We start from the raw sequence: 24,323 nt of genomic DNA on the forward strand, positions 1-24,323 counted from the left end.
AAAATCTTCAATTAAGGTACATAATTCCTTGTTTTAAACCCCACAATTTCTTATATAAAAGTATTTTAAAGTGTTTATAAATATTAATTTAAAAGTAGAAAACTTTGCCTTGCATGCCTGAGGCCCTGGGTTCAATTCCTCAGCACCACATAAGCAAAAAGAAAAAAAAAGCTGGAAGTGGCGCTGTGGCTCAAGTGGTAGAGCGTTAGCTTTGAGCTGAAGAGCCTGAGGGACAGCGCCCAGGTCCAGAGTTCAAGCCCTACGACCGGACCCCCCCACAAAAAAAAGACACTAGTAAGACACTAGTAATCTGGAAGCAAACCACAGAAAACAGCCCTGGGAGTGTGGGCTCAAGAATGTACACCTTGACTTGGCACTGTTCCTAATAGTCTCAGAGTCATGCTGAAGAGCTTGGGCTTGGGTCACAAACCAACTGTGTTTGAATTCTACCTCCTTTGTTTGCAAACTAAGCCTTCAGAGAGTACTAACCTCTTGGAGCTCCTGGTTCCTCATCTGCAGTAATCACCCAAAATCGCACACAAAAGGTTGACTTAGCCCTGTGCCTGGCCTATATAGTAAGTATTTAATGGCACCACAAGTAACCAATGGAACATATATCATCTAAATCTCTATATCCTGTATCTGCTCAGATATATGAACCCATATGTAAAGATGTGTACTAAAGAATCTTTTCATCAAAACGTACCCCAAGCACTGTGAGATAGAGAGATGGTATATGAAAGAATGACTCATAAAACAAGGAAAATAAAGCCAGGTACCTGTAGCTCACTCCTGTAATCCTACTCAGGAGGCTGAGATCTAAGAATCATGGTTCAAGTGAGACTCTTATCTGCAATTAACCAGCAAATATCCAGAAGTGGTTCAAGTGGTCGAGCACCAGCCTTCAGCAAAAAAGCTAGGCAATAGTATTCAAGTCCTAAATTCAGGCTCCAAGGCCAGCACAAATAAAAGAGAAAAAAAAAGTGAACAAAACAAGGGAGGTAAAGTAATATTTCTATAATATTCTCTCTCTCTCAAGTGCATCATAGATCAGTCCCTAATACGATCTACATCTCAGAAACCACACAACTGAATTATATGAAGCTGATTATTAGCTTCAGAGAGGTTAGAATTAGAAAGGATTCTTTCCTGGTCTGTTGATAGCTCCCATCAGTGTTGAAACATCACTGAACTCAGAGTCATTTACTGCTCGTGTGAATGTCACATTAGCTTTCAAAGGGCATCGCTTACTGTTAATTAATGGTCACTTAAATCCTTAATCTCTTTCCTGTCATTGATCTTTCTCCTCTGGCAAATTTGCATTTATAGTAGAAATGTAATTTATTATTTCTGCCTATCTTAAACAAGGGACTCTTTTTCCCTTTTGGTTTATTTAAGTGCACTTCCATTTCTTGATAAATTTTCTCTTTCTAGGACTTGTTTCTCTGTTGTTCCTAAGCCCTTGTTTCCAGAACTTCCTCTTCTGACTTATAAACACTTGGGCACTTTCTAGAAAGTTTGTGTTTATCTATAGGACACCCTATGGATGGTTTCCTAGGAAAGGGAACAGAAAAGAATGTGCATCTTTATGAGCACAAGGGACAGTGAGCACACAACTTACTCCTCAGGCTTATGTTTTTAACTCTGTCTCAGATAGTTGCTTGTATTGCATCACTTACATTTCAGCATTTTCCCAACTGAGACTTGAATTGGGGACCCCCAAGAGTGGTAAAAACGAAGCTGCCCCAAGCTAAAGTTTCCAGGAAGAACACCAGGACCAGCTTTGCTTCATGCTCTTGACTTCCCTTCTCTGGGGTAAGGCAAGTGAGCAATGTTCTCAGGTAGAAAGATTCCCAGCATACTTTCTGACAATAACAGTTCAGAAAAGCCCTAAAAATGCCGCCTTCCCCTCCGCCCCCCCAAGCTCCCCACCTCAGTCCTGCATGCCTGAATAGCTCTTACCATTTTCAGCATCTTCTTGGGTGAATAATTAGGAAATTAAAATGCTTATTAGATTCCCAGTTCCCGTGGTTATTGAAAGGGAATATTACACTGCCCCGCAATGAGGCAGACATCGCACCCTCCTGCCTCATTGTGAGCATTTTGGTCATGCTGACACGGACACGTACTAGAAATTGCTGCCCGTGGTGGCAAGTGACATGACATCATTCATAAAGGAATGGGTATCAACAGGATTGTCTCACGGGGAGAAGCGATCTCATTTACAATTTCCTGCTGGAGCCTACCAACTTTCCGCAGCTCATCAAAATAGCCATCAAAACCAGCGAGAGCCCAGGCGAATTCAAACGCAGGACACTACAGATAGATTTCATCACATAACCGTGTCAGGTGGTATGCAATTTGCTTCAGTCCAATGCCTTAGCGAGGCTTTGAATTCCCTCAGGGGCCGGTGAAGCTTGTGAACAAAATATCTTTTTGCAATTCAGAGAGAGCCCTGACAAATTTGTCACTTCCAATTGTCGGTGCTCATTTCTCTTGCTTGCTTTTGCTCGGCTTCTTCTGCTTTGGCACCAATCAAAGGCTCCTCTACAAATCAAGATTCCTAGGTCAAGAGGAAATGGTTATTTCTTGGACCCAGACAGAATTTTCCCAAAACAAAGATCTCATTTTCTGACAAGTGTGTTTTATTCAAAGACAGACGATGTGAGAAAAGAGAGTTTTGAGCAGAAAAGCATGAATTGAAATTTTATTAATTCCACCATATAGGAATCCACACAGAGAACTTATTTGGGGGTCCATGCTTTGTCTATGAAAAATGAGAAATTGAGGGGATGGGTAGGGTTGAGAGAGAATGATGGAAAGAGTCACATGGATCAAGATGCATTGTGTTCATAAACTGTTGAATTGAAGCCTGTTTGTCTCTTTATACTACTTAAAGATAATTGGAAAAGAAATATTTTTGTACAACTACTTAGAGATAATAATTAAAAAAAGAAATGAGCCGGGCGCCAGTAGCTCACGCCTATAATCCTAGCTACTCAAGAGGCTGAGATCTGAGAGTCAAGGTTCAAAGCCAGCCCAGGCAGGAAAGCCTGTGAGACTCTTCTCACCAATTAACCACCAGAAAACTGGAAGTGACACTGTGGCTCAAGTGGTAGAGCATTTGCCTTGAGCTGAACTGCTGAGGGACAGCGCCCAGGCCCAGAGTTCAAGCCTCATGACGGACACAAAAAATAAAAAGAGAAATAAATGAGGTCAATTAAAAGAGTAAAAATAAAAATGAAAAATCAGAACTAAAAACAAAACAAGGAGGGTAGGGCAGGCACTGGTGACCATGCCTGCAATCTTAGCTCTTCAGGAGGCTGAGCTCTGAGGATCAGGGTTCAAAACTAGCCCTGGCAGGAAAGTCCTTGAGACTCTTATCTCCAGTTAACTACCTACCAGAACAAGCCAGAAATGGAGCTCTGGCTCAAGTGGTAGGGTACTACCCTTGAACATTTTCAAAAGCTCAGGAACAGTGCCCTGGTCCTGAGTTCAAGCCCAAGACCGGAACAAAACAAAACAAAACAGCAAGGAGGGAATTAAGTGTGGAAGTGGGCATCTTCCAGAGGGACTGATATAGGAGTGTAAAAATGGATTGTCTCCCAGATGACCAATGTCTGTAAAATGCAATTGCACCTGATTTTGCCTTCTTGGAGATGGAGTTGATTTATTTTACAATGAAATTTCTCTATTAGGCACTTAAGGCTATCAGTTTCCTTTAAAGAGGCGTCTGCATGAGAGCCTACCAGCTAGCTGTGAATTTATGCAGATTGGGGTGAACTGAAGACCATACTCTACTAAGAGCCACAGGAGTCTCCAATGGTCTGAAGTCTTCTAACAGATGCTTCTTGTTTTCATCTTCACAGTGAGAGCTTTCTTTTTCAGGAATTCTAGCCGCAGCCATACCCCATCCTGGGGGTTCTGTCCTGTATAATCTCACCACGCAGTTACTACAGCAGTATCACAAGGAAGTGAGACCTGTTCACAACTGGGCGGAGGCCACTACCGTCTACCTGGATCTGTTGGTCCACACTGTATTGGATGTGGTAAGGGCCATGCTGAGCTTTCTCTTTCTGCTGATCTTCTTTTAAATCATCCATGCTTTTCTGTGGGAGCCGAGAAGAGCTTTTATTTCTGAACTGAGAGGGAAGTTGTGTGATATTCACTTCAGCAGTTAGCCCAAGGTAAAATATTTATTTGGAAAATTGTAATTTTCAGCCCCCCTACTTATATTGTAAAAAGCAAATAGCATAGCAATGCAAGTTTCATAGGATGAAGATATTGTATGGATTAAACCATAGATTAAGGTACATATTTTATGTATGTTGCTGAAACCAGAGATAGCTACAGGTATCTTTTTCTATGGTTTACTTTTTTTTTTTTTTTGGTTAGTCCTGGGGCTAGAACTTACAGCCTTGGCACTATCCCTGAGCTCTTTTGCTAATGGCTAGTTCTCTACTACTTTGAGCCACAGCTCCACTTCCAGTGTTCTGGTAGTTAATTGGGGATAAGAATCTCAGGAACTTTCCTGCCTGGGGTTAGTTTCCAACCATGATCCTCATATCTCAGGCTCCTGAGTAGCTAGGATTACAGGTGTGAGACACCAGAACCTGGCTTACTTTTTTTTTTTTTTTTTTTTTACTTTTAACGTGATAATAGTAGATTTAAGAAGAGATCCAGGTCTGGGAATGTAGCTCAGTGGTAGAGTGTGATAGAGTGTTTGTCTAACATTCTGGTTCAATCCCTAGCACTATAAGAGGAAATGGGGAGTGAGAGAGACAGAGACAGAGAGACAGAGAAGACAGAGACAGAGAGAGAGACAGAGAGAGACAGAGACAGGGAGAGACAGAGAGAGACAGACAGACAGAGACAGAGACAGGGAGACAGGGAGATAGAGAAAGACAGGCTCTATCTTTTTTTTTTTTTTTTTTTGGGTCCGGTCGTGGGGCTGAACTCTGGCCTGGGCGCTGTCTCTCAGCTCTTCAGCTCAAGGCTAGCGCTCTACCACTTGAGCCACAGCGCCACTTCCGGCTTTTTTCTTTTTTCTTACATGGTGTTGAGGAATTGAACCCAGGGCCTCATGCATGCAAGGCAAGCGCTCTACCACTGAGCCACCTTCCCAGCCCAATTTTATGCTTTTTTTTTTTTTTAAGCTGGAGCCTGTCATGGGCTGGGAAGGTGGCTCAGTGGTAGAGCGCTTACCTTGCAAGCATGAGGCCCTGGGTTGGGTTGGGTTCTTCAGCACCACATAAGCAGAAAAAGCCAGAAGCGGCGCTGTAGCTTAAGTGGTAGAGTGCTAGTCTTGAGCTGAAGAGCTGAGAGACAGTGCCCAGGCCCAGAGTTCAGGCCCCACGACTGGCAAAAAAACCCCAACAAAACCCAAAACATAAAAAAACTGGACATGATGGCTCAAGCTTGTAATCCTAGGTACTTGGGAGACAGAGATTAAGGCATCACAGTTTAAGGCCAGTTCAGGTAAAAAGTTCTCAAGACTCCATTTCACCCTGTTATTATGGGTATGAAAAAGGCACAATAACAAGGTACAATGGTGTACAACTATCCAACTATCCTCCCTAGCAAAAAGGGAAGCGCAAGTAGAAAGATCCAAGCCCAGGCAAGCCTCAGCATGAAGAAATCAGTACTCTACCTCCTAAATAAACAAAGCAAAAAAGGGACTGGGGACCATGGCTTAAGTGGTAAAGCACTTGCCTACTACTACCAAAAGAAAACAAAAAATAAAAAACAAGAAAAATAAAGCAAGCAAGACCCAACTGACTGGTATCAATTGTCCTTGGAAACTGTGATCCTGATTTCTCTTTTAGAGATTTCTTTTAGTACTTTGTTTTAGATTGGTTCTATAGAAGATCATGTTTTTGTGAAGTAAAGATAGTTTTAGTTCTCTCTCTTTGATGTCTAAATTTCTATTTTTTAAAAATTGTCTTGTTGCTCCAGCCAAGACCTTACTATAATGCTAAATAGAGTGTTGCTCTGTAAATATCAAATTAATACATGTGGTTGATAGTGTTAAAATCTTCTGTGTCTTGTTTTGACCTAAAGGCTCTCTAATTCCCTTAAGTGCTATGTTAAAACGCACAATTATGGTTCTAATTTTTCTTTCTGTCTTCTTGTTCTGCCAACTTTTGCTTCATACATTTTGAAACTCTGTTGTTAGGTACAGACACATGTAAGATTCTATGTCTTCTTGATTACCCAGGCCTTCTATCATGAAATCCCTCTCTTCCTCTTTGATAGTATTCTCTCCCTGGAGCTTTTTAAAATATATTTTTTCATGGTATGTTCTTTATAATCCTTTATTTTCAATCTAGGTCACTTGATTTCACTTTTTGTTGTTGTTGTTGTTTGTTTGCTTGCTTTTTTGTTTTTGGCAGTCATAGGGTTTGAACTAGGGGCTGGGTGCTGTCCCTGAGCTTTTTCTGCTCAAGGGGGTTTTCTGGTGGCTAATTGGAGATAAGAATCTCATGGACTTTCTTGCCTGGGCTGGCATCGAACTATGATCTACAGATCTCAGCTTCCTGAGTAACTAAGATTACAGGCGTGAGCCACTAGCACCAGGCTTTCATTTCGTTTTGTTTTTGATCCTTCAGAACGAACCCGATGCATTCTAAGCATGGACTCTACTTCTGAGCTTTGCCTCAATAACTTATGACATCATTTTCATTTAAAATTATTTTTACACTCTGTATTTTAGTTGGGTCTTGCTTTTTATTCCCTCTTAAGTAGCTGAGATTATAGGAATGTGCCACCATGCCCAATTTGGGATTATCCTTATCAATAACTTGACTACTCTAAATACAAATGTCTCTTACTATATTTAGATTGGCTAAGCCTAAACTTAGCCTAAATGGAAGCAGGGACAGTTTTGATCAAAGTGTTCAGATTCTGCACAGACCTGGACATTCCAATGTGAACATGTAACTTGTTGGATCCGTCTGCCAGCCACTGAACTGCTGGGGAGCTGGTGTGTGAGAGGAAGAATTTGTATTTCAGCTCTCCTTGTAGCACCTTGTTTCCAGTATCATGTTTTGCCTCCTGTTTTGTTTATGTAAAGGACTACAGTCTTGTCTTAGCATTTCTGGGTATTATGAGTACCTTAGGGAAATCTGATTATAGAGATAATCTACTCAACAGTGAAGAGCTTCAATTTGTTTCTATTGAGTTTTGTCAATTCCAAATTCCCAGCTACCTTTGTATTCCAGTTCATTGACTAGCGCCTCTCAGCCAGACGTTGAGGCATCTGTTTCTATAGTCTTCGAAACTGGGAAAGATAAATAAGAATGTGGGGGAATTATCTGTATATTTGCTAACCACCAATTTAGATCTAAATAGACTCCCTCTGTTAGGAAGACTAATGAATTCCAATTCTCTGAAATATCCTTTGCTTTTAACAAGCAAGATAGAAGGTATCTACAGAAAAAGAGAGAGAAATACACAGAGAAAAAAAGCTGTGAATAATGTCACCAGAGAACCAATTACGTTCACCAGCTGGTATTGAGAAACTTGTTTCCTTTGACAAAAAAAAAATAAAAGAATTTTGTTTAGTCTAAAACTACTTTTTGACATTGTGTTCTTTAGGGCTGAATGACGAGTCTTAAAATTTTAGGGGGAAAAAAACAAGTCTTAACGTTATTGTTACATGTACTTGACAAAGCAATGGGCAAGAAGAGAAAGAGGAACTGAGGTACCAGAATGGAAATTGATAAGAATCAACTACACAAAATGATAGCAATAATTAAACATTATAACAGGGATTGTAGCTGGGTACTAGTGGCCCATGCTTATAATTCTAGCTCCTCCCGAGAGGCTGAAATCTGGAGAACTGAGATTTGAAGCCAGCCTGGCAGAAAAAATCTGGGAGACTCCATCTCTAAAATAATCAGTGAAAAACAGGGCTGGAGGCATGACTCAGGTGTAGAGTGCCAGCTAAGCCAGTCTAAGGCCCTGAGTTCAAACCCCAGTATAAACAAAACAAGACAGAACAAAACAAGAGACCCTTTTCCCAGCCATGTGATTGAATCGATGACAGTTACAAATTGATATAACAGTGATTTAAGATAAAACTAGTAAGGACAATTCATAGCTGTAAAAGAAATACTTCTTGTAAAAGCATAGTTAAGCTGCTATCTTTCTTAGTAATATAAACTACATTTTAAACTTATTTTTTTCCTATATCAGTGGGGAATCTTCACTGACTGTAACTCAGCCTAGAACGGAGCCTTCTGTGCTTTAGTGGGTGAGGTATGATGTATTTCATGATTTTTCAGCTGGCAAAATTTGGCAAAGAAGCCTTGTTCCATAAGCCTGAGCTCTCAGCAGAAGACTTTTTTTTTTTTTTCAACTACCAGGACCCCTGCTGAGCCAATCAGGGCTGTAAGTCCCCTCTGGTCCTCCCACAAGCTGTTCCTTGGGGAAATATTTGTGAATGCAATCTTTTCCCTTTGCATGCTACTTTAAAACCTGCCTCTCCTAAGTATCTATTTAAAGCCCATAAAAATCTGTAGAACCCATAGATTCCACCACCAGTCTTTGTCAAACCACTGAAGTTGGGTGAATCAAATCTGTTCATCATTTCTTCTTTCTTTTGGTGCTTAGCAAGTCATGCTTAGGAACTAACAATTTGTTTTCTTAGTTACAAAAGGAGAAACTCTAAAAGTTTATGGTTTCTCTTGGCAGTGATGTGGAGAGCCACTGGGTCTATCTATCTAGTCTGTCTGCACTGCACCATTCAGTACCATCTTCAGAAACTAAATGTCTCCCTACTCCAGGCTCCATAACAATTCTTTAAAGTGGTAGTCTTGACCTTGTACACAAAGAATGCATATTTCTAACGTGTTTAGGGTACTGGGGAAGATAAATTAATTATTTACTTCCCTGCCAGCAACTCTCCAATCATGGTTATTTGTTGAACATTTGGTATAGGCTAAATATTACAGAAATTTAAAAAACGTTATCTAAACACTCAGGGGAAGAGATAATTTTTAGCCTTTTCTTTCACATTTCTTCATCTTGGATTTTCTATCTACTTATTTTAAGAGCATACTTCACAATTACAGACTATCCACAGAAAGAAATGAAAAATATGAGTTCAAAGAGAGCTCCTTAGTACTTTAATATCAGCTTTCCCCTAATACCCTGGAAATATCCTCAAAAACCATGTCCCTAGCCAGGGATAGTCATGCATGCCTGCAACCCCAGCAATCAGGAGGCCAAAGCAGGAGAATCACAAGTTTGAGACCAATCTTCAGATCCTCAGGAACATCAGAGTTTCAAAATGTTCTTCACTAGTTTAGATATGAAAAATAATTGGCATTATTATGAAAAATAATTGGACCCATTGTAGACATGAGGAATCTGATCGATTATATTTTCTAAAATATACTTCAGTTACATTAAATTTAGTCTCTTTTAAAGCAAAAGGTAACTCTAGAGAAGTGGCTGTCATTATCAATTGAGATAATACTCATTGAAGATTATGCATAGTATCTTAATTTCAAATGAAAGTTTGCTCTTATCTTTTTAGCTTGGTAGCAGTTAAGATGATCATTTTTTTTTTTAGTTTGATTAATGGCGGTGTAACTAATTAGACTGGGAGAAAGATTAGGGAATCATTCAGAATTTCAAGTGCAGTCAAAGTGCCACTTTGTCACAGATAATATAGGAAAGTTCAAGGTGACAGTGAATGAGAACAGGAGGTATGGAAGGGTCTAGGTGATGTTTATAAAATTAGTTATTTGATTAGGTTGGATTTTCTTCCTCTGAATTGTATCTAGTGTTGAATTTGCTTTGATTTTCATTACATTCTATGGTTGTGTATTTCTTTTTGCTTTGCAGGATGTACAGAATCAAAAACTAAAGACAATAGTGTGGTACCATGAGGTAAATGACTATTTCCTTCTATGCATGCTGGAGTCCTGATCTGATGTATTAAGAAATACAGTCATTCTAAGAAATAAATCGTCTCTTTGCATTTATAGTCCCTTAGATCTGCTGTAGGCTAATTTATTAGAATCCATTCACAATATGGACCTGGTTTGGACTACCATTGTAAGGAATTGTACAGGAAATATTTTTTCCCTAACAGAGAATACCAAGGGACTGATCAATTGAGTTTGTAATTCATATCTCGGTTGACCTGTTGCATTTTGGTAAGTTTCCCTTTTGGCTACTAACAGGTTTGGAATGATGAGTTTTTGTCCTGGAACTCCAGCAAGTTTGATGAGATTAAAGCGATCTCCCTGCCTCTCAGTGCCATCTGGGCTCCCGATATCATCATTAATGAATTGTAAGTGTGCTCCAGTGTATTTCAGATGTTGTTTGTTGTTGGTAGTACTAGGGATTGAACTCACCTTGTTCTGGCTAAGCAGGTGCTCTACTAGTTGAGCCATGCCTCCATCCCTCTCTAGTTTTAGCTTATGAGACCAAGTCTTGCTATGTAGCTCAGGCTGGGCTCAAATCTGGCAACATTCCCACCTTAGCTTCTCTAATGCTAGGACTCCAGGTGCCTCCATGCTTTCTATGAGGTTTTGACCAAATAGTCTACTGAGACCAGTGGTTGATGATTCTCAATTGTGGCTACTTTGAGTTCTCTCAAACTGAAGATTGGAAATAGTTTAGAAGTACCATGAGTTAAAAGGGGGCAGGGGTATGGCTCCAGTGGTAGGGCACCTGCTCAGCAGCATAAGGTCCTGAATTCAAACTCCAGGCAGTGAAGAAGAGCCACAAAGGAGAGTTTTATTGATTCTATTATTGAGGAATTCCTGGGAATCATTTCTTGTGGGGAGAGGCAGGTGTCCAGTCCTTGGGAGGTACATTGTACCACCATTATTTAAGATACAGATTTGGTTATTGGTGCTTGAGGTTACTTGTTTGTGTCCACATGCAGCAATAACAAATGAGGTAATCTTTGACCCTTCACTGTTCAGCCCATCTGTGCCCGGGTACATCATCGCCTGAAGACATGTATATCATCTTTGCAGAGATAGGTTAGCCTCAGTCTTATGGTCTCTTCCATCTCATAATAGTGCTGAGCTCTGTGTATGTTTTTAAAGGACTGAAGCCCTCTGTGTAATGAGTTTTCTTCTTCTTCTTCTGAATAGTGTGGACATTGAAAGATCCCCTGACCTTCCCTATGTTTATATAAACTCATCGGGGACTATTAAGAACTCTAAGCCAATCCAAGTGGTCTCTGCATGCAGTTTACAGACCTATGCTTTTCCATTTGATGTCCAGAATTGCAGCTTTACCTTCAACAGCATTCTGCACACAGGTAAACCAGGAGAGAGACACACACACTCAGGAGTTAAACCCATAGATAGTTGGAACCTATGCTGGATTGGCACACACAGATGAAATTATATTATAATTTCACATCTCTTGTATTTTTGTATTTAATTGGCTATTTAAAAATCCAAATTTCTTCTTGCAGGCAATAATTTAGCTATAATTCGACCAGGTGCAAAGTCGTTAACTAGCATGGCTGCTGTTAATTTGTAACCACAGTATTATGATCCTACTGCCATTGACAATGTTCTAGAAGTCAGTACAATTTCCCTCATACTGTGCAATAGTGAATTCCAAACCCTAGATTCATAGCTCCCTCCCCGCCACCCCGCCAGAGCTGAGGACCAAACTCAGGGCCTTGCATTTTCCAGGCAAGCACTCTTCCACGGGGCTAAATCCCCGACCCCATAGCTTTGTTTTAATGACTAGAAAGATTTGGTTCCTTGCCTTTATTCCCTAGTTGAAAGAAAACCAGGGGCTAGGAAGGTGGCTCAGTGGTAAAGTGCTTGCCTTGCATGCATGAGGCCCTGGTTTGATTCCTCAGCACCACATAAGCAGAAAAAGCCAGAAGTGGTGCTGTGGGCTCAAGTGGTAGAGTGCTAGCCTTGAGCTGAAGAGCTGAGGGATAGCGCCCAGGCCCAGAATTCAGGCCCCATGAATGACCAACAATAAATAAATAAATAAACAAAACAATGAAAGAAAGGAAGAAGGAAAGGAAGAAAGAAAGAAAGAGAAAGAAAGAAAGGAAAAGACTGCATGTGAGGTCAGGAGAATTGGGAGGTAGAAATTCTGGTACCTCTTTCTAGCAGCAAAGTAAATTATTTCTGTTCATTTCCAGTGGAAGATATAGACCTGGGCCTGCTGAGACACAGAGAAGACGTTAAACATGACAAGATGGCATTTTTTAATGACAGTGAGTGGGAAATTCTAGCAGTGTCCTCAATGTACAATGTCCTACACATCGCCACCGGGGATTTCGCACAGATTCAGTTTAATGTAGGTGCTTTCTTTTCTCGCCTTTGCCACCCACTTGTCTTCAGTCTTTGATATGGGACTGAGGAACCTCCATTCTGTCTTGTGTAGTTATTCGTTACCACCCAAAGCTGTTGGCTTTAGACATCAGTCTGAACTCCAGCATTCCAGAGAGCAGAGCTCCAGTGAAAAATCCTGGAATCTTTGCACCGATATCCCACAAATGCATGGGGAGAAAATGAGGTTCAGACACCAGGGACCTTAACCCTCACTTATAGGAGAAATCCTCAAACCTTCCAGTACCTGCAAACATGATTGCTTATAATTGCTATGAAGGGACACACACACACATTCACACACACACACACACACACACACACACACACACACACACAGAGCCACCACTACAGCAATAAATTGGAAAGACTGTCTCATCAACATTATTGTCCCGTTCTTTTGTTTTTAATTTCTTTTTTTAATTAATTATCTTTAAGGGGCTGTACAGAGGAGTTGCCACTTAACAGAGCAGTTTATGAATACAATGCCTCTTGATCAATGTCACCCCTTTCAACATTCTCACCCATCCCCCGACCCACCCCTTCTCACTGTTTTCAATTTTGTAGCCTATACATTGCATTTACTGCCTTCTCCTGCTTCTCCTCTTTATTCATCTAACCCTCTCCTTGACCTTACCCCTTTCTTTCAAGTACTTGTTTCCTGGTGTTTATTTTGTTAGGTTTTGACTTTGTCTCTTTAAGGGATTGCACTATTTTGAGTTCTCCCTTGAATCTATCCTATCTCCGTTCATACATTTGTAACCATTTGCATACCACCAATATGTTTACTTATAGGTTTATTGGCCAATTCTAGCTACCACATATGAAGGAAACCAGGTAACCTTTAATAGAGAAAATTATGGATTAATTCTGGATCAAGATGCATAAAATATTCCTACTATTAGTCATATACTGGTGGCTCATGCCTGTAATCTTAGCTACTCAGGAGGCTGAGATCTGAGGGGCCTGGTTCGAAGCTAGCCTGAGCAGGAAAGTCGATGAGACTCTTACCTCTAAATAATCAACTAAAAATCTGAAGTAGAACTGTGGCTTAAAGTGATAGACCGCCAGCCTTGGGCAGAAACAGTGCCCAGGCCCTGAACTTCAAGCCCCACAATCCGTTGTTTTTTTGGGTTTTTTTGGGTCCGGTCGTGGGGCCGGAACTCTGGGCCTGGGCGCTGTCCCTCAGCTCTTCAGCTCAAGGCTAGCACTCTACCACTTGAGCCACAGTGCCACTTCCAGCTTTTTTTCTTATGTGGTGCTGAGGAATCAAACCCAGGGCCTCGAGCATGCAAGGCAAATGCTCTACCACTGAGCCACCTTCCCAGCCCCCACAATCCGTTTTTTAAAATGTTTATCTTATTGACATGACTATCTGAAGGGCTAGTTTATACTCACCTGCAGAATGCATGGATACCACTAGTAGCTTCTAAGTCAGAGGGAATAAATGTTAAGAAGGACATGTTGAGAACCCACCTTCCTCTGATTCATCCTGGGAATTCTTTCAGCCACATTGTTCCCAGGAAACTTTGGACATTGAGGGGTGGGTTAGGGGTACATTAGGTGCAAGCCTCTGCTTTGAATTCTAGAAGGAGCTCTCTCCTCTCCTCGGCTTTTCTTGGTAAACCATCAGACATGAGGTCAGAAACAAGTTTAAATAATGGGTAGACTCTCGATGTTGGTATATAGCAGGGCACTCTGCTTTTGTGTACAGAGTTGGCTAGTGGAGCATTCCTCTGTGTGTGTGTGTGTGTGTGTGTGTGTGTGTGTGTGTGTGTGTGTGTGTAGGTTTTCATGTCAAGTAATGGATCCAATTGAAAAATTGAGTTTGTAGGCGGTTTGGGACTGCACGCAAGAGGCATTCTCCTGAACATATGCCTTTGGAATAAGAAGGTACATTTAGACTAGACGTGGGTGCTGTGGTTACAGTGGCTGTGTTATGATCGAGGCACAGATCTCCTCCATAGGACAGAAGACATTGCATGCCACTTCCCAGCAAAGCTCTTGTTAAATTAGACCCTCAAACTTGACTAGGGTTCAATCCTAACTAATGTACAGCACTGACTATTAATAGTGAACCACAACTTAACCTTTCTAGCAATGAGGTGAAGTGAGATTGCTTGCATAGAATTCTGCTTTTTTTTTTTTTTTAGTGAAGTGTGCATTGAGGTCCACTTGTCCATTTTTTTTCTTGTGTCTATGGTGCTAAGGATAGAAGCAGACCTTGTGCATGCTAGGCAAGGATTCTACCACATCCCAGGTTGTGTCCACCTTTTTTTTTTTAAGTGAGAACAAAGGAAAGCCAAACAAACCAACAATCCAAGAATGCTTTTCTTTTCTTCTTCTTTTTAATTTCAATGGGTTTCTTGGCTAAGAGTAAACACCTCATTAATTTTAAAGATATCAGCCTGAAAACATTATTAATGCAGCCCCAATAATGGAGAGCATTAAAGGAAATGTGAGAGAGAAGCACGTGAGAGGTGGAACTTAGTCCCCCACCAAGTACTGCAAGAACCCTGCACACGCCATTACCCACACTGCACGGAGGAGACAAGCAGAGGCAGGAGAGGAGCAGGTAAGCAGGTGTGCAAGTGCGCAACATACTCACAAGCATGCTTTCCCTCTCCGTCTCTTGCTCCCTCTCCCTCTCCTCCCTCTCCCTTTACTTCTTCTCCTTCTTGGTCTCTAGACGCTCCTTTTCCCTCCATGTAGCACCCATTATTTATACTTACATGTCACCTTTTATTATTTTATCTTCTCAGCAGCAACTGAGAAGTTTCTATATGACCAACAGAGATGGTAGAAAATGGCTTAACTAAGGAGAGATGTCCCTGAATCTAGGAACCACGGACCAATTCCTTTCCTCTCTTCATTGTTCTGTTCCTCCTTTCTTATGATGTTTACATGGAGGTTTGCTAGAGGCGGGCATCCATTCCATCTCAGGCTCTTGGAAATTTTCCCCAGGTGCCTATGCTCTGAAGGCTGAGATGGGTTACCTAATAAAGCTAACTTCCAAGCTAGGCACCTGTAACTTACACTGATAAGCCTAACTACTCAAGACACTGCCAAATGAAGATCCTATTTTGCAACCAACCTAGGGAGGATGAATCTGTGAGACTCCTAACCTCCAATTAACCAGCAGAAGTAGAGGTATGGCTCAAGTGGTAGAGCACCACCTTGAACACAAACTCCAATGGAGAGAACAAGCCCCTGAGTTCAAGCCCCAATACTGGCATAAATAGAGAGAAAGAGACAGAGACAGAGACAAAGAGGAAAGAAGGAAGGAAGAAAGAGAGAAAGAAAGAAAGAAAAGAAGGAAGGAAAGAAGAAAAGTTTGCTTTTGCCTTAATTCTCTGAAACAGAGTAGTTAAGAATCCTGATTAGAATCACAGGTTATATTAGCAGGATTTAGGAGTCATTCTCAGCTTTAGAAAGAAGTAATGTGCATAACTATCACAGTTCTCCATCTCTCAATTCTCAGCCTTCATGGTCCTAGGTGCCATGTGCACCATGCCTGCATTAATTGTTCTCTAACTTTGCATCCGACATCCCACTCCGAATTTAGCATCTAAGGCAGCCTGCTGTCCTTCAATTGTCCAGTGATGTGAAATTCAGAGCCCAGTTCCATACCAGTATTGGGCTTGCCAGTGTCCTGACAGCAAAGGGCCATCTCCCTCCTAATCTAATCACCTGCTGTGTCCCAGTCCAGGCTGCCCCGCAGGAGGCTGGGGACAGGTGGGGCAGGCAGGAGAGACAACGATCTATTCTAAATAAACCTCCATCCTATGCCTAACATATACTGCTGCCACTTACACTAAATCAAATGCTCTGGAGGCCCTGTTAGTTTCAGCTAATGCGCAATCACAGCTGCTGGCGCTGGAACACGTATTGTTTATCAGAGGGCATCACTGATGCTTTGGAGTCGGACTACATTCCACAGGGGGCCCAGAGAAGCCTCTTCTCTCTATAAGGATGTTTATGTGCAGCCCGGGACCCAATCCAGCAACCATGGGAGGGAAGGTTTCCTCCAATACATTATTGGAGGTGCTGGTTCCCAGAAACAGCAGGGTGAGCATTCGATTTCTGTATGGCGGTGATTTTTTTTTGAAGAATGAGGGTAAAAGTGGGAGGAGGTAGGGAAAAAATGTAGAAACTCATGTTGGATGGAAAACGGTGGACACTGTGGGAACTAAATCAGCCCTACCACAGATAGACTCACACTGAGTAAAGTGTTCATTCAGGTAGGAATTGGGGTACCCACAGGGAACTCCTAGAAAAAAATGAAAAGGGGTGTTTTGAAGAGAGAAGTGTGCTTTTCTTATCATCATTTTTTATCCACCATAATTTGCCTTTCCAGATTAGGGTAATTTTGTTGTGATTTCCATTAAGTGCAGTTTATAAAAGGGATAGAAGGTCCTTCTAAACACCATCAGAGAGAGAAAGAGAGAGAGAGAGAGAGAGAGACAGAGACAGAGAGAGAAAGGAGAGTAAAGCCCTAGAAATCCTTCCAGGGTTACTCAAGTAGTCAGGAAATTATCATTCCTGCTCATCCAATTCAACCTATGGTCCAGATCCAAGGAACCCTTACTCTAGGTTCAAGGATCTTATTTAAATAGTAGCAACTTTCCAAACTGGGAATGTTGGGAGGGGCTTGGGAGAGGAGGAAAATGGGCTTCCATACGAAGCGTGAGTCTGGGTGTCAAAATTCCAACTATGTTTTTAAAGACGGTCATGCAAAATTGAGTACTGGTAGGGTCCGCCATCAAGCAGGCAATTAGAGGCCAACCTTGGGGTCTATTCCATCTCCAAGGAGCTCTCCACATACACATTCTGAATTAGATTGATCTCTTTCATTAACACCAATAGGCTCCAAATACCTTTGTGTACTTATTATTACCTGGCTTTAATGGATAATGAAATTGTGGCATAATATTGCTAACACCTGAAGGGTGTCTAATGGAGAACACAAACTGAAACTAAAGTGCTTTTTTTTCTTCTCTTTCTGTGGAATTTAAAGACACCGGCTCCTTTTAGTCCATTAGGAACGATGGGCTCAAGGTAGGGGCAGGTTTGCAAAGGGCAGTGTTTCACTCTGCCGGTGATGCACCTGCTCCCCAGCTTCTGTTGGGTTACTGATTCTAGAATGATCCATGAGACTGAGGGCATTCAGAATAACTGACCCCAGTGGGCTAGAGCCCACTTGGATAACCGCACACTCCTACTCCACTGGAACTGACAGCATTCGTAACAGACTCCAGTGCAATTCAGTCAACGTCTTTTCTGCTCTTACCCATGTCAGGCTCAGCGGTCACGCCGAAGTTGTAAGATGAATGAAAAAATCAGAGCCATGACAGCAACCACAAAATTGAGCACTTGCTTTTTGTCCTTAGGAGTTTATGTATAGCATCCTTAAATTCCCATGAGATATAAGTACTCATCACATTGGCTTTTTTTTTTTGGTCGGTAGTGGGGCTTGAACTCAGGGCCCAGGAGCTGTCTCTCAGCTCTTCAGCTCAAGGCTAGCACTCTACCACTTGAGACACAGCGCCACTTCTGGTTTTCTGGTGGTTTATTGGAGATAAACCTGCCCAGGCTGGCTTTGAACAATGATCCTTAGATCTCAGCCTCCTGAGTAGCTAGGATTACAGGCGTGAGCCACCAGTGCCTGGCCACATCTGCATTTTTATAAATTGATGGGTTGGGATGCAGAGAAATGCCTTTCAGGATGACTAGTGGAGCTTCCACTCAAACCCAATCAGTCTGACTCCAGAAACCACGTACCTAACCCAACTAAACATAATCAAGTATATTCTAGCTCAATCTTTCTGTGCCCACATTGTAAATGCCAGACAAGTCATCTTTATCAGCTTCATGACGCTATCATAATGAAGTACTCCCAACAGAAATGAATCCTCTTCTAGTTCTGGAGGCTGTTTCTTTAGGTTGTACGTGGTTGATAGAGAAATTCTTCTAGTTCATAGTAGCATTTCCTTTAACTCCACCTGAGGAAAAAGGGGGGTCTCTTGCTCTGGAAGGTAGCCCTAATGTAGCTACTGCTTGGTTTGGCCTAGGAATAGAAATGTTCTTGCTAAATCGGGGGGAATGGGTGAAGTGGTTTTCAGAGATTTATCCAGCTTTCCAATTTTGTAAACCAGATGGATATAGAAAAGTTTGTTTGGGAAACTTATTGTCCACCCAGATACTTTAGTCTTTCCCTTCTGTCTTCAGTTGCTGCAAGTTGACATCCAATATGGAATTGCTCCTGACAGGACAATTAACACCATTTGAAAGGCTTGATGCAGTATAAAAAATGGGAGGCCCTTTTCAAATATCAAGTATTTCTCTCCTGTTTCCCTTTTCTCTTTTTATTAGCCTACAACATACGTGTAATGTATTTTGATTGTATCTACTCCATCTATATGATTCTTTCTTAGCTTTCCTTCCTTCCCCCCACTTCTTTTTCTCTTCTCTCTTCCCTCCCTTCCTCCCTCCCTGCCTCCCTCCCTCCCTCCTTCCTTCCTTTCTTTCTTTCTTCCTTCCTTCCTTCCTTCCTTTCTTTCTTTCTTTCCCAGTAACAGATCTCTAAATTGTACCAACAGAGCATGAAACTACATACAGGTCTCTTCCAAATTCAGGACGCTATATGACTGTAACAGGTCACATGCCCATGAAGCCAGCTGCCTCTCTCAATATCTTAGCTCTTCCCATACATCTCCCCCAACATCCTGAGGATCGATGATCTGATAAAACTATACTGTCTTGGAAATGGGAGAGTCTGAGGAGCTACTCTGTCCATCTTTGGTTCTGGTCTTGATTTTTATTTAATGTCTACATCGGCCTCTGTCTGGAGAGGAATCATTTCTGCTTGTGCTAATTATATAGGAACTTTTACTTAAAGAGCACAACACTCATCTCAGTTTTACCCAGGATGTTAGGCAAGGTTACAAGTAAACTGCTTTTTTAGAAAAGAGTGAAGAATCAAAGCACTAAGAGGTTAATTTAGACTCAGACCTACAGGATCTTAGAATTGAGGTGCTCTGGAACTCCACCCTCTTCTGTAATGAGTCTGGATGCTTTCTACTTAACCCACCTGCCTACTGTACCTTGTGGGTGGTATTCCTTGTCTTTCCTTCCCTTCATAAAATAATAATAATCTGCCATGAAGTCTCCAGGGGGTTCTCTCATTTCTACCCTCCGGAAAATCAGGCTTGGTCAGCATACTTCCAATCTTCATAGGCCAGACCACCAATAGCTCAGCATGGAGCATGACATAAAACTCCCATGGTCTCTGACCATCTGACCCCCTTTCTCCTGCCCCCACCTTATCCCACCCACCCTGGTCATATTCATTGATGGGCTTTTGAGAGGTGCAGGTTGATGACAGCTAATTTTGTTGCGTTTTCCTGTTGACTGCACTTTGGTAGAATGTCTTTTAAGCAAATTATTGTAAAGCAAGTGAGTGTTGTTCTGGTGTAGATATTTGCAGCCAATTATGTTTAATGTGAAAGACAACAGCCAGACTACAATCCGCCAAACGGCTCTGGCCTGCCAAGCTCCACTGAGTTGGGATATGCTCCCAGATCTCACGGGTGGCAAGGTTTCATTCTCTCCAGGAATGTGGTGTCCAGACTCCTCACCCACCCACCCACCACCACAACCACCACCTTCTGCTCCCTCACGAGCCTCTCCATCACATCTCTGGCCTTAATTCATTTCTTTGATTCTCTTTCAGAGCGGGAGACACAGATGTGGGAGGAAGGCCTGGACTCCACTCAAAGGTCCTAATGGATCAAGGGTTATAGCTATGCCTCAGTGGTAAAGAATACTGGAAATCACGATATAAGGGGACACAACCCACTTCTGCCAATTACTTAGCTTATTTGAGAGAACTGAGTTGTTTTTTTCATCTAAAAGTGGAGGATATTACTAGCTGATGTTGGCGGTGAGGATTAAATAAATCACATCATAATTATAAAAGCATCCAGCATATTGTCTAATACATATAAACCATCCTATTGTTTGGATGTTTGTTTTGTGTGTGTTTTGTTTTTTGTAAAAAGGGAGATGGTGGGCATTATTTCTGCACAAATCCAAAAGCAAAGAGTCCATTTGTCTGACAAAGCTTTATTGAATACCCACTGCCAGTGGCTCACGCCTGTAATCCTAGCTACTCAGGAGGCCGAGATCTGAGGATCGTGGTTCAAAGCCAGCCTGTCAGGAAAGCCCATAAGACTCTTATCTGCAAATAAATACCAGAAATCCACTGTGGCTCAAGTGGTAGAGTGCTAGTCTTGAGCAAAAAAGCTCAAGAGAAGTGCCCAGACCTTGAGTTCAAGCCCTATGACCTCCCTCCTTCCCCCTCAAAAAAGATCTGATATGGGATCCCTTTGGGATTAACACCTTCTCAGACATGTGATGAGATGTGACTTTAAAGCCTAGTGGAGAGAGAAGTCTTGCCATTCCTTAGTTTTAATTTTAGGAGGGATGACAATATAGTTTGTCTTCCAGGATAGCCTGAAACTTGCTCTGTAATGCTGTGTAACCCAGGTTACCCTTCTGCCCTAGCCTCTCTGATGTGGGGATTATAGGAGTACACCATCTCCCATGGCTAGAATATGCCTTCCTTCCTTCCTTCCTTCTTTCCTTCCTTCCTTCCTTCCTTCCTTCCTTCCTTCCTTCCTTCCTTCCTTCTTTCTTTCTGCCAGTCCTGGGGCTTGAACTCAGGGCCTGGGCACTGTCTCTGAGCCACAGCACCACTTCCAGCTTTTTCTGTTTATACGGTACTGAGGAACCAAACTCAGGGCTTCATGCAGGGTAGGCAAGCAGCACTCTACCAGTAAACCACATTCCTAGCCCCGAATATGTGTTTCTTGAAGACACTCCCATTACTCTCCCAGAGAAGCTAGGTAAGAAAAGTGGCAACAGCAACAATGATTTTATGACTTGAATTCCAAGATTGAACAGCCACTCAGTGGCTCATTATGGTGCCCATAGTGCAGGCTGAGTTGGATGGCTTCCGTTTACCCTACTCTAGACATCTACCTCCCCTTCTCTTCCCTGCTCTTTGCTCCGAGACTGAGCTGGGGCTGCAGAAATGGGATCTTTGGTCATGCTTAGCTAAGGAGAGATAGAAAATGGAATAGTGCAAGGAGATTGGAGGGAGGGAGGGGACTGAGGAGTTACTTATTTCTTCATTTCGCTCCCCTGGAGTCACTGCCAGGCTGGCTGTGTCCCTAGGAGAAAGTTCCCGTCTCTCTGCATAGATTCCTCTCCCACTATGTCTAGGCACTACTCTGAGCACTTGGTTCCTTCAGGCCTAAGGATGGCATCAGCTCACTCAGTTCCAAGAAGCCCTGGGACACTCTCTTTATTCTTATGATCTTTTATAGCCAGCCCATACCTTGCAAATAGACTTGTGATATTACTAGGAAATTTCCAAATTTCCTAGTAATATTAACTCCTTCCCAGACTCTGATAACTCCCCAGGTTTAGCTAAGAAGCTCCCATTCCAAGTAAGGAGATAGAATCAACTGAAAAATAAGAAATGATGTTGCATAATAAATAGTATTTTAAGAGAAGGAAGATTTTGATTTAAAGATAGTTTCTCATCAGCTATATGAATTTGGATAAGTAATCCAACCTTTTTGAATCTGTATTTTCTTATGGTAAAACAGAAATAATAATATCTAGGCCTCAAAGTTGTGAGGATTGAATTCAATAAACATACAAAACAACCTCATGTTTTTGCACGCAGCAAGTGGTAAATAAATGGTAAAAGCTTTCTTTTATCGCTGTCAATATTAAAATTATTAATATTCATGTGGCTAACGCTTAATATTACTATAACTAAAGTTTAACATAGAGCCTTTGTAAAACAAAATGGCCCCAAAAGTAATTCTAAGATAAACAACAGACTTTTTGCCTTAGGCAAGAATGTTAAGATTTAATGGAATTTCATGGCTATGGGTTTAACTGAACACTAGTCCATCATCTTAGATTCAGTGGATTTCTTGTCCTTGGCCAGGTAGTGATTCGCAGATGCCCTCTAGCCTATGTTGTCAGCCTGCTGATTCCCAGCATCTTCCTGATGCTTGTGGACCTGGGCAGTTTCTACCTGCCACCCAATTGCCGTGCCAGGATTGTGTTCAAGACCAATGTGTTGGTGGGCTACACTGTCTTCAGGGTCAACATGTCTGACGAGGTGCCAAGGAGTGCGGGGAGCATCTCTCTGATTGGTAAGCAGCTCCAATGTCACCTAACTCTTCTTACCTTCCCCCTACCGACAATCTGATGCCACACTTCAGATTGGAGAAAGGAAAGAGATTCCAGCTAACTCCCTCTTCTCTGCTCTGGCATCTTCTCTAGGTATCTTCTTCACAGTCTGCATGGCCCTCTTGGTTCTTAGCTTGTCTAAATCCATCATGTTGATCAGATTCCTCCTCAGTGAGCGGAGCAGCGGGCAGAAACAACCCCTTCGGTGCCTTCAAGGGTGTGTTGATGAGGATGGCTCTAGAATAGACCCTGGGGCCCAGCGTGCCGGGGTAACAGGTTGGTGAGAAGCCTTGAGATCTTGGTCTTAACTTCTTTATCACTGTTGGAGTCAGTGTAGACTGGGGAAGCAGGAGGGTAAGGGTTGGAATGTATGAAGAATCTAAAAGACCTGCTTCATAGTGCTTGTGTTACTTATTGCTGGGGACAGAAGGCTACCTTCTGATAGAGGTCATTTTAGCTTGAAGGTCAAATCCTCACTCATCTTCAGCTTGTTTGATTTTCCAGTTTTGTCCAATTACCTAATGTCACTGAACTGTTAACTTACAGAATAGCAGAGTTCTGGCATGAAAGTTGTTTCTTTCTCCCTCTCTCTCTCTCTCTCTCTCTCTCTCTCTTACTCTCTGGGTAAGAAAAGACTCCTTGAGTTTAATCATGACTGTCGATTAAACTCATTCCCACAGAGAGAGAGAGAGAGAGAGACAGACAGACTGACAGACAGACAGAAACAGAGAGATAGTATATAGATTATAGTTACAGTTATGAAAAGAAGTGTAAGACTCATCCCAGGTCCCTGAAGCTCCAGTGCCAGTTCCATTCAGCAGACACCATGATGATGGATAAAAGGTTTGCCCATACAGTGATATTTCACATTTCATATTTTAATATCAACATGGGAGGCGAGGAATGAGTTTAATCGACAGTCATGATTAAACTCAAGGCGTCTTTTCCATCCTCTGCTTGTAAGGGGTTCAATTGCACAGGCCTGAGTCTGGAAGTTTTGGTGATGGATCAAAGGGCACATTCCAAGGGGCAGGTAACAGGATATCAAGGAGCAGTAAGGTAAGTACACACAGGCATTCATCCTAACTTTTGTCAGGATTACTGCAGCAAGTCAAACACTCAGGATCCTGTGTCTTTATTCAGATGCAAGGTAAGATGATCATACAACCAGCACTTTTCCACTAGCATTAGGCATTCTCCATGTATACCATCCACTCATGCTTTTTTCACCAGGTCATAATTCCCACAGGGCACTAGGATTTCCCATACTCCAACTGAACCAATGTGGACCAACCTCTACTCAGAAAAATGTCCTAAATGGATCGAGCCAATAGACAAGTCTGTTATATTCTCTGAGAGCTCCCAGCCTACTGCCCAGTATTTTTGCCCCACAACATTCCTTGAAAGATAAGACCATCAATTTTAAGAAAAAGTTCAGGTCTTAGTAGCACCTGATTCACCTAGAATGTTTTCCCCTATCATGCAGCATTCCCAATCTATCAAGACCACTGGGTCCAGTCAGGGACCCTAAAGGAAATCTGGTTCCAGCTTCGATCCATCAACAACCATCTCCAAACTCAGGAGCAGGTGGACCAACAGAAGGTGGCGTGGTTGGCGCTCCTGTATCGCTTTGACCAACTGCTCTTCCGAAGCTACCTGGCCATCCTGGGACTGTACACTATTACTCTGTGCTGTCTTTGGGCACAGTGGAGTGGCTGGTGA

At 42.1% G+C, this 24,323-nt stretch overlaps 1 protein-coding gene across 1 annotated transcript in view; it reads left to right on the top strand.

Annotated features, from left to right (window-relative positions):
• Htr3b (5-hydroxytryptamine (serotonin) receptor 3B, ionotropic) overlaps positions 1-24,323 on the top strand; it is a 27,142-nt gene extending 2,819 nt beyond the window's left edge. Inside the window, exons 2-9 of the mRNA XM_013009492.1 lie at positions 3,889-4,049; positions 9,853-9,897; positions 10,194-10,303; positions 11,118-11,287; positions 12,140-12,297; positions 22,354-22,564; positions 22,695-22,877; positions 24,088-24,323. Coding sequence (XP_012864946.1) covers positions 3,889-4,049; positions 9,853-9,897; positions 10,194-10,303; positions 11,118-11,287; positions 12,140-12,297; positions 22,354-22,564; positions 22,695-22,877; positions 24,088-24,323 — 1,274 coding nt within the window. The remainder of the gene's footprint in view (positions 1-3,888; positions 4,050-9,852; positions 9,898-10,193; positions 10,304-11,117; positions 11,288-12,139; positions 12,298-22,353; positions 22,565-22,694; positions 22,878-24,087) is intronic.

The sequence above is a fragment of the Dipodomys ordii genome, unplaced genomic scaffold (genome assembly GCF_000151885.1).
Source record: "Dipodomys ordii isolate 6190 unplaced genomic scaffold, Dord_2.0 Scaffold10, whole genome shotgun sequence".
Lineage (NCBI taxonomy): Eukaryota > Metazoa > Chordata > Mammalia > Rodentia > Heteromyidae > Dipodomys > Dipodomys ordii.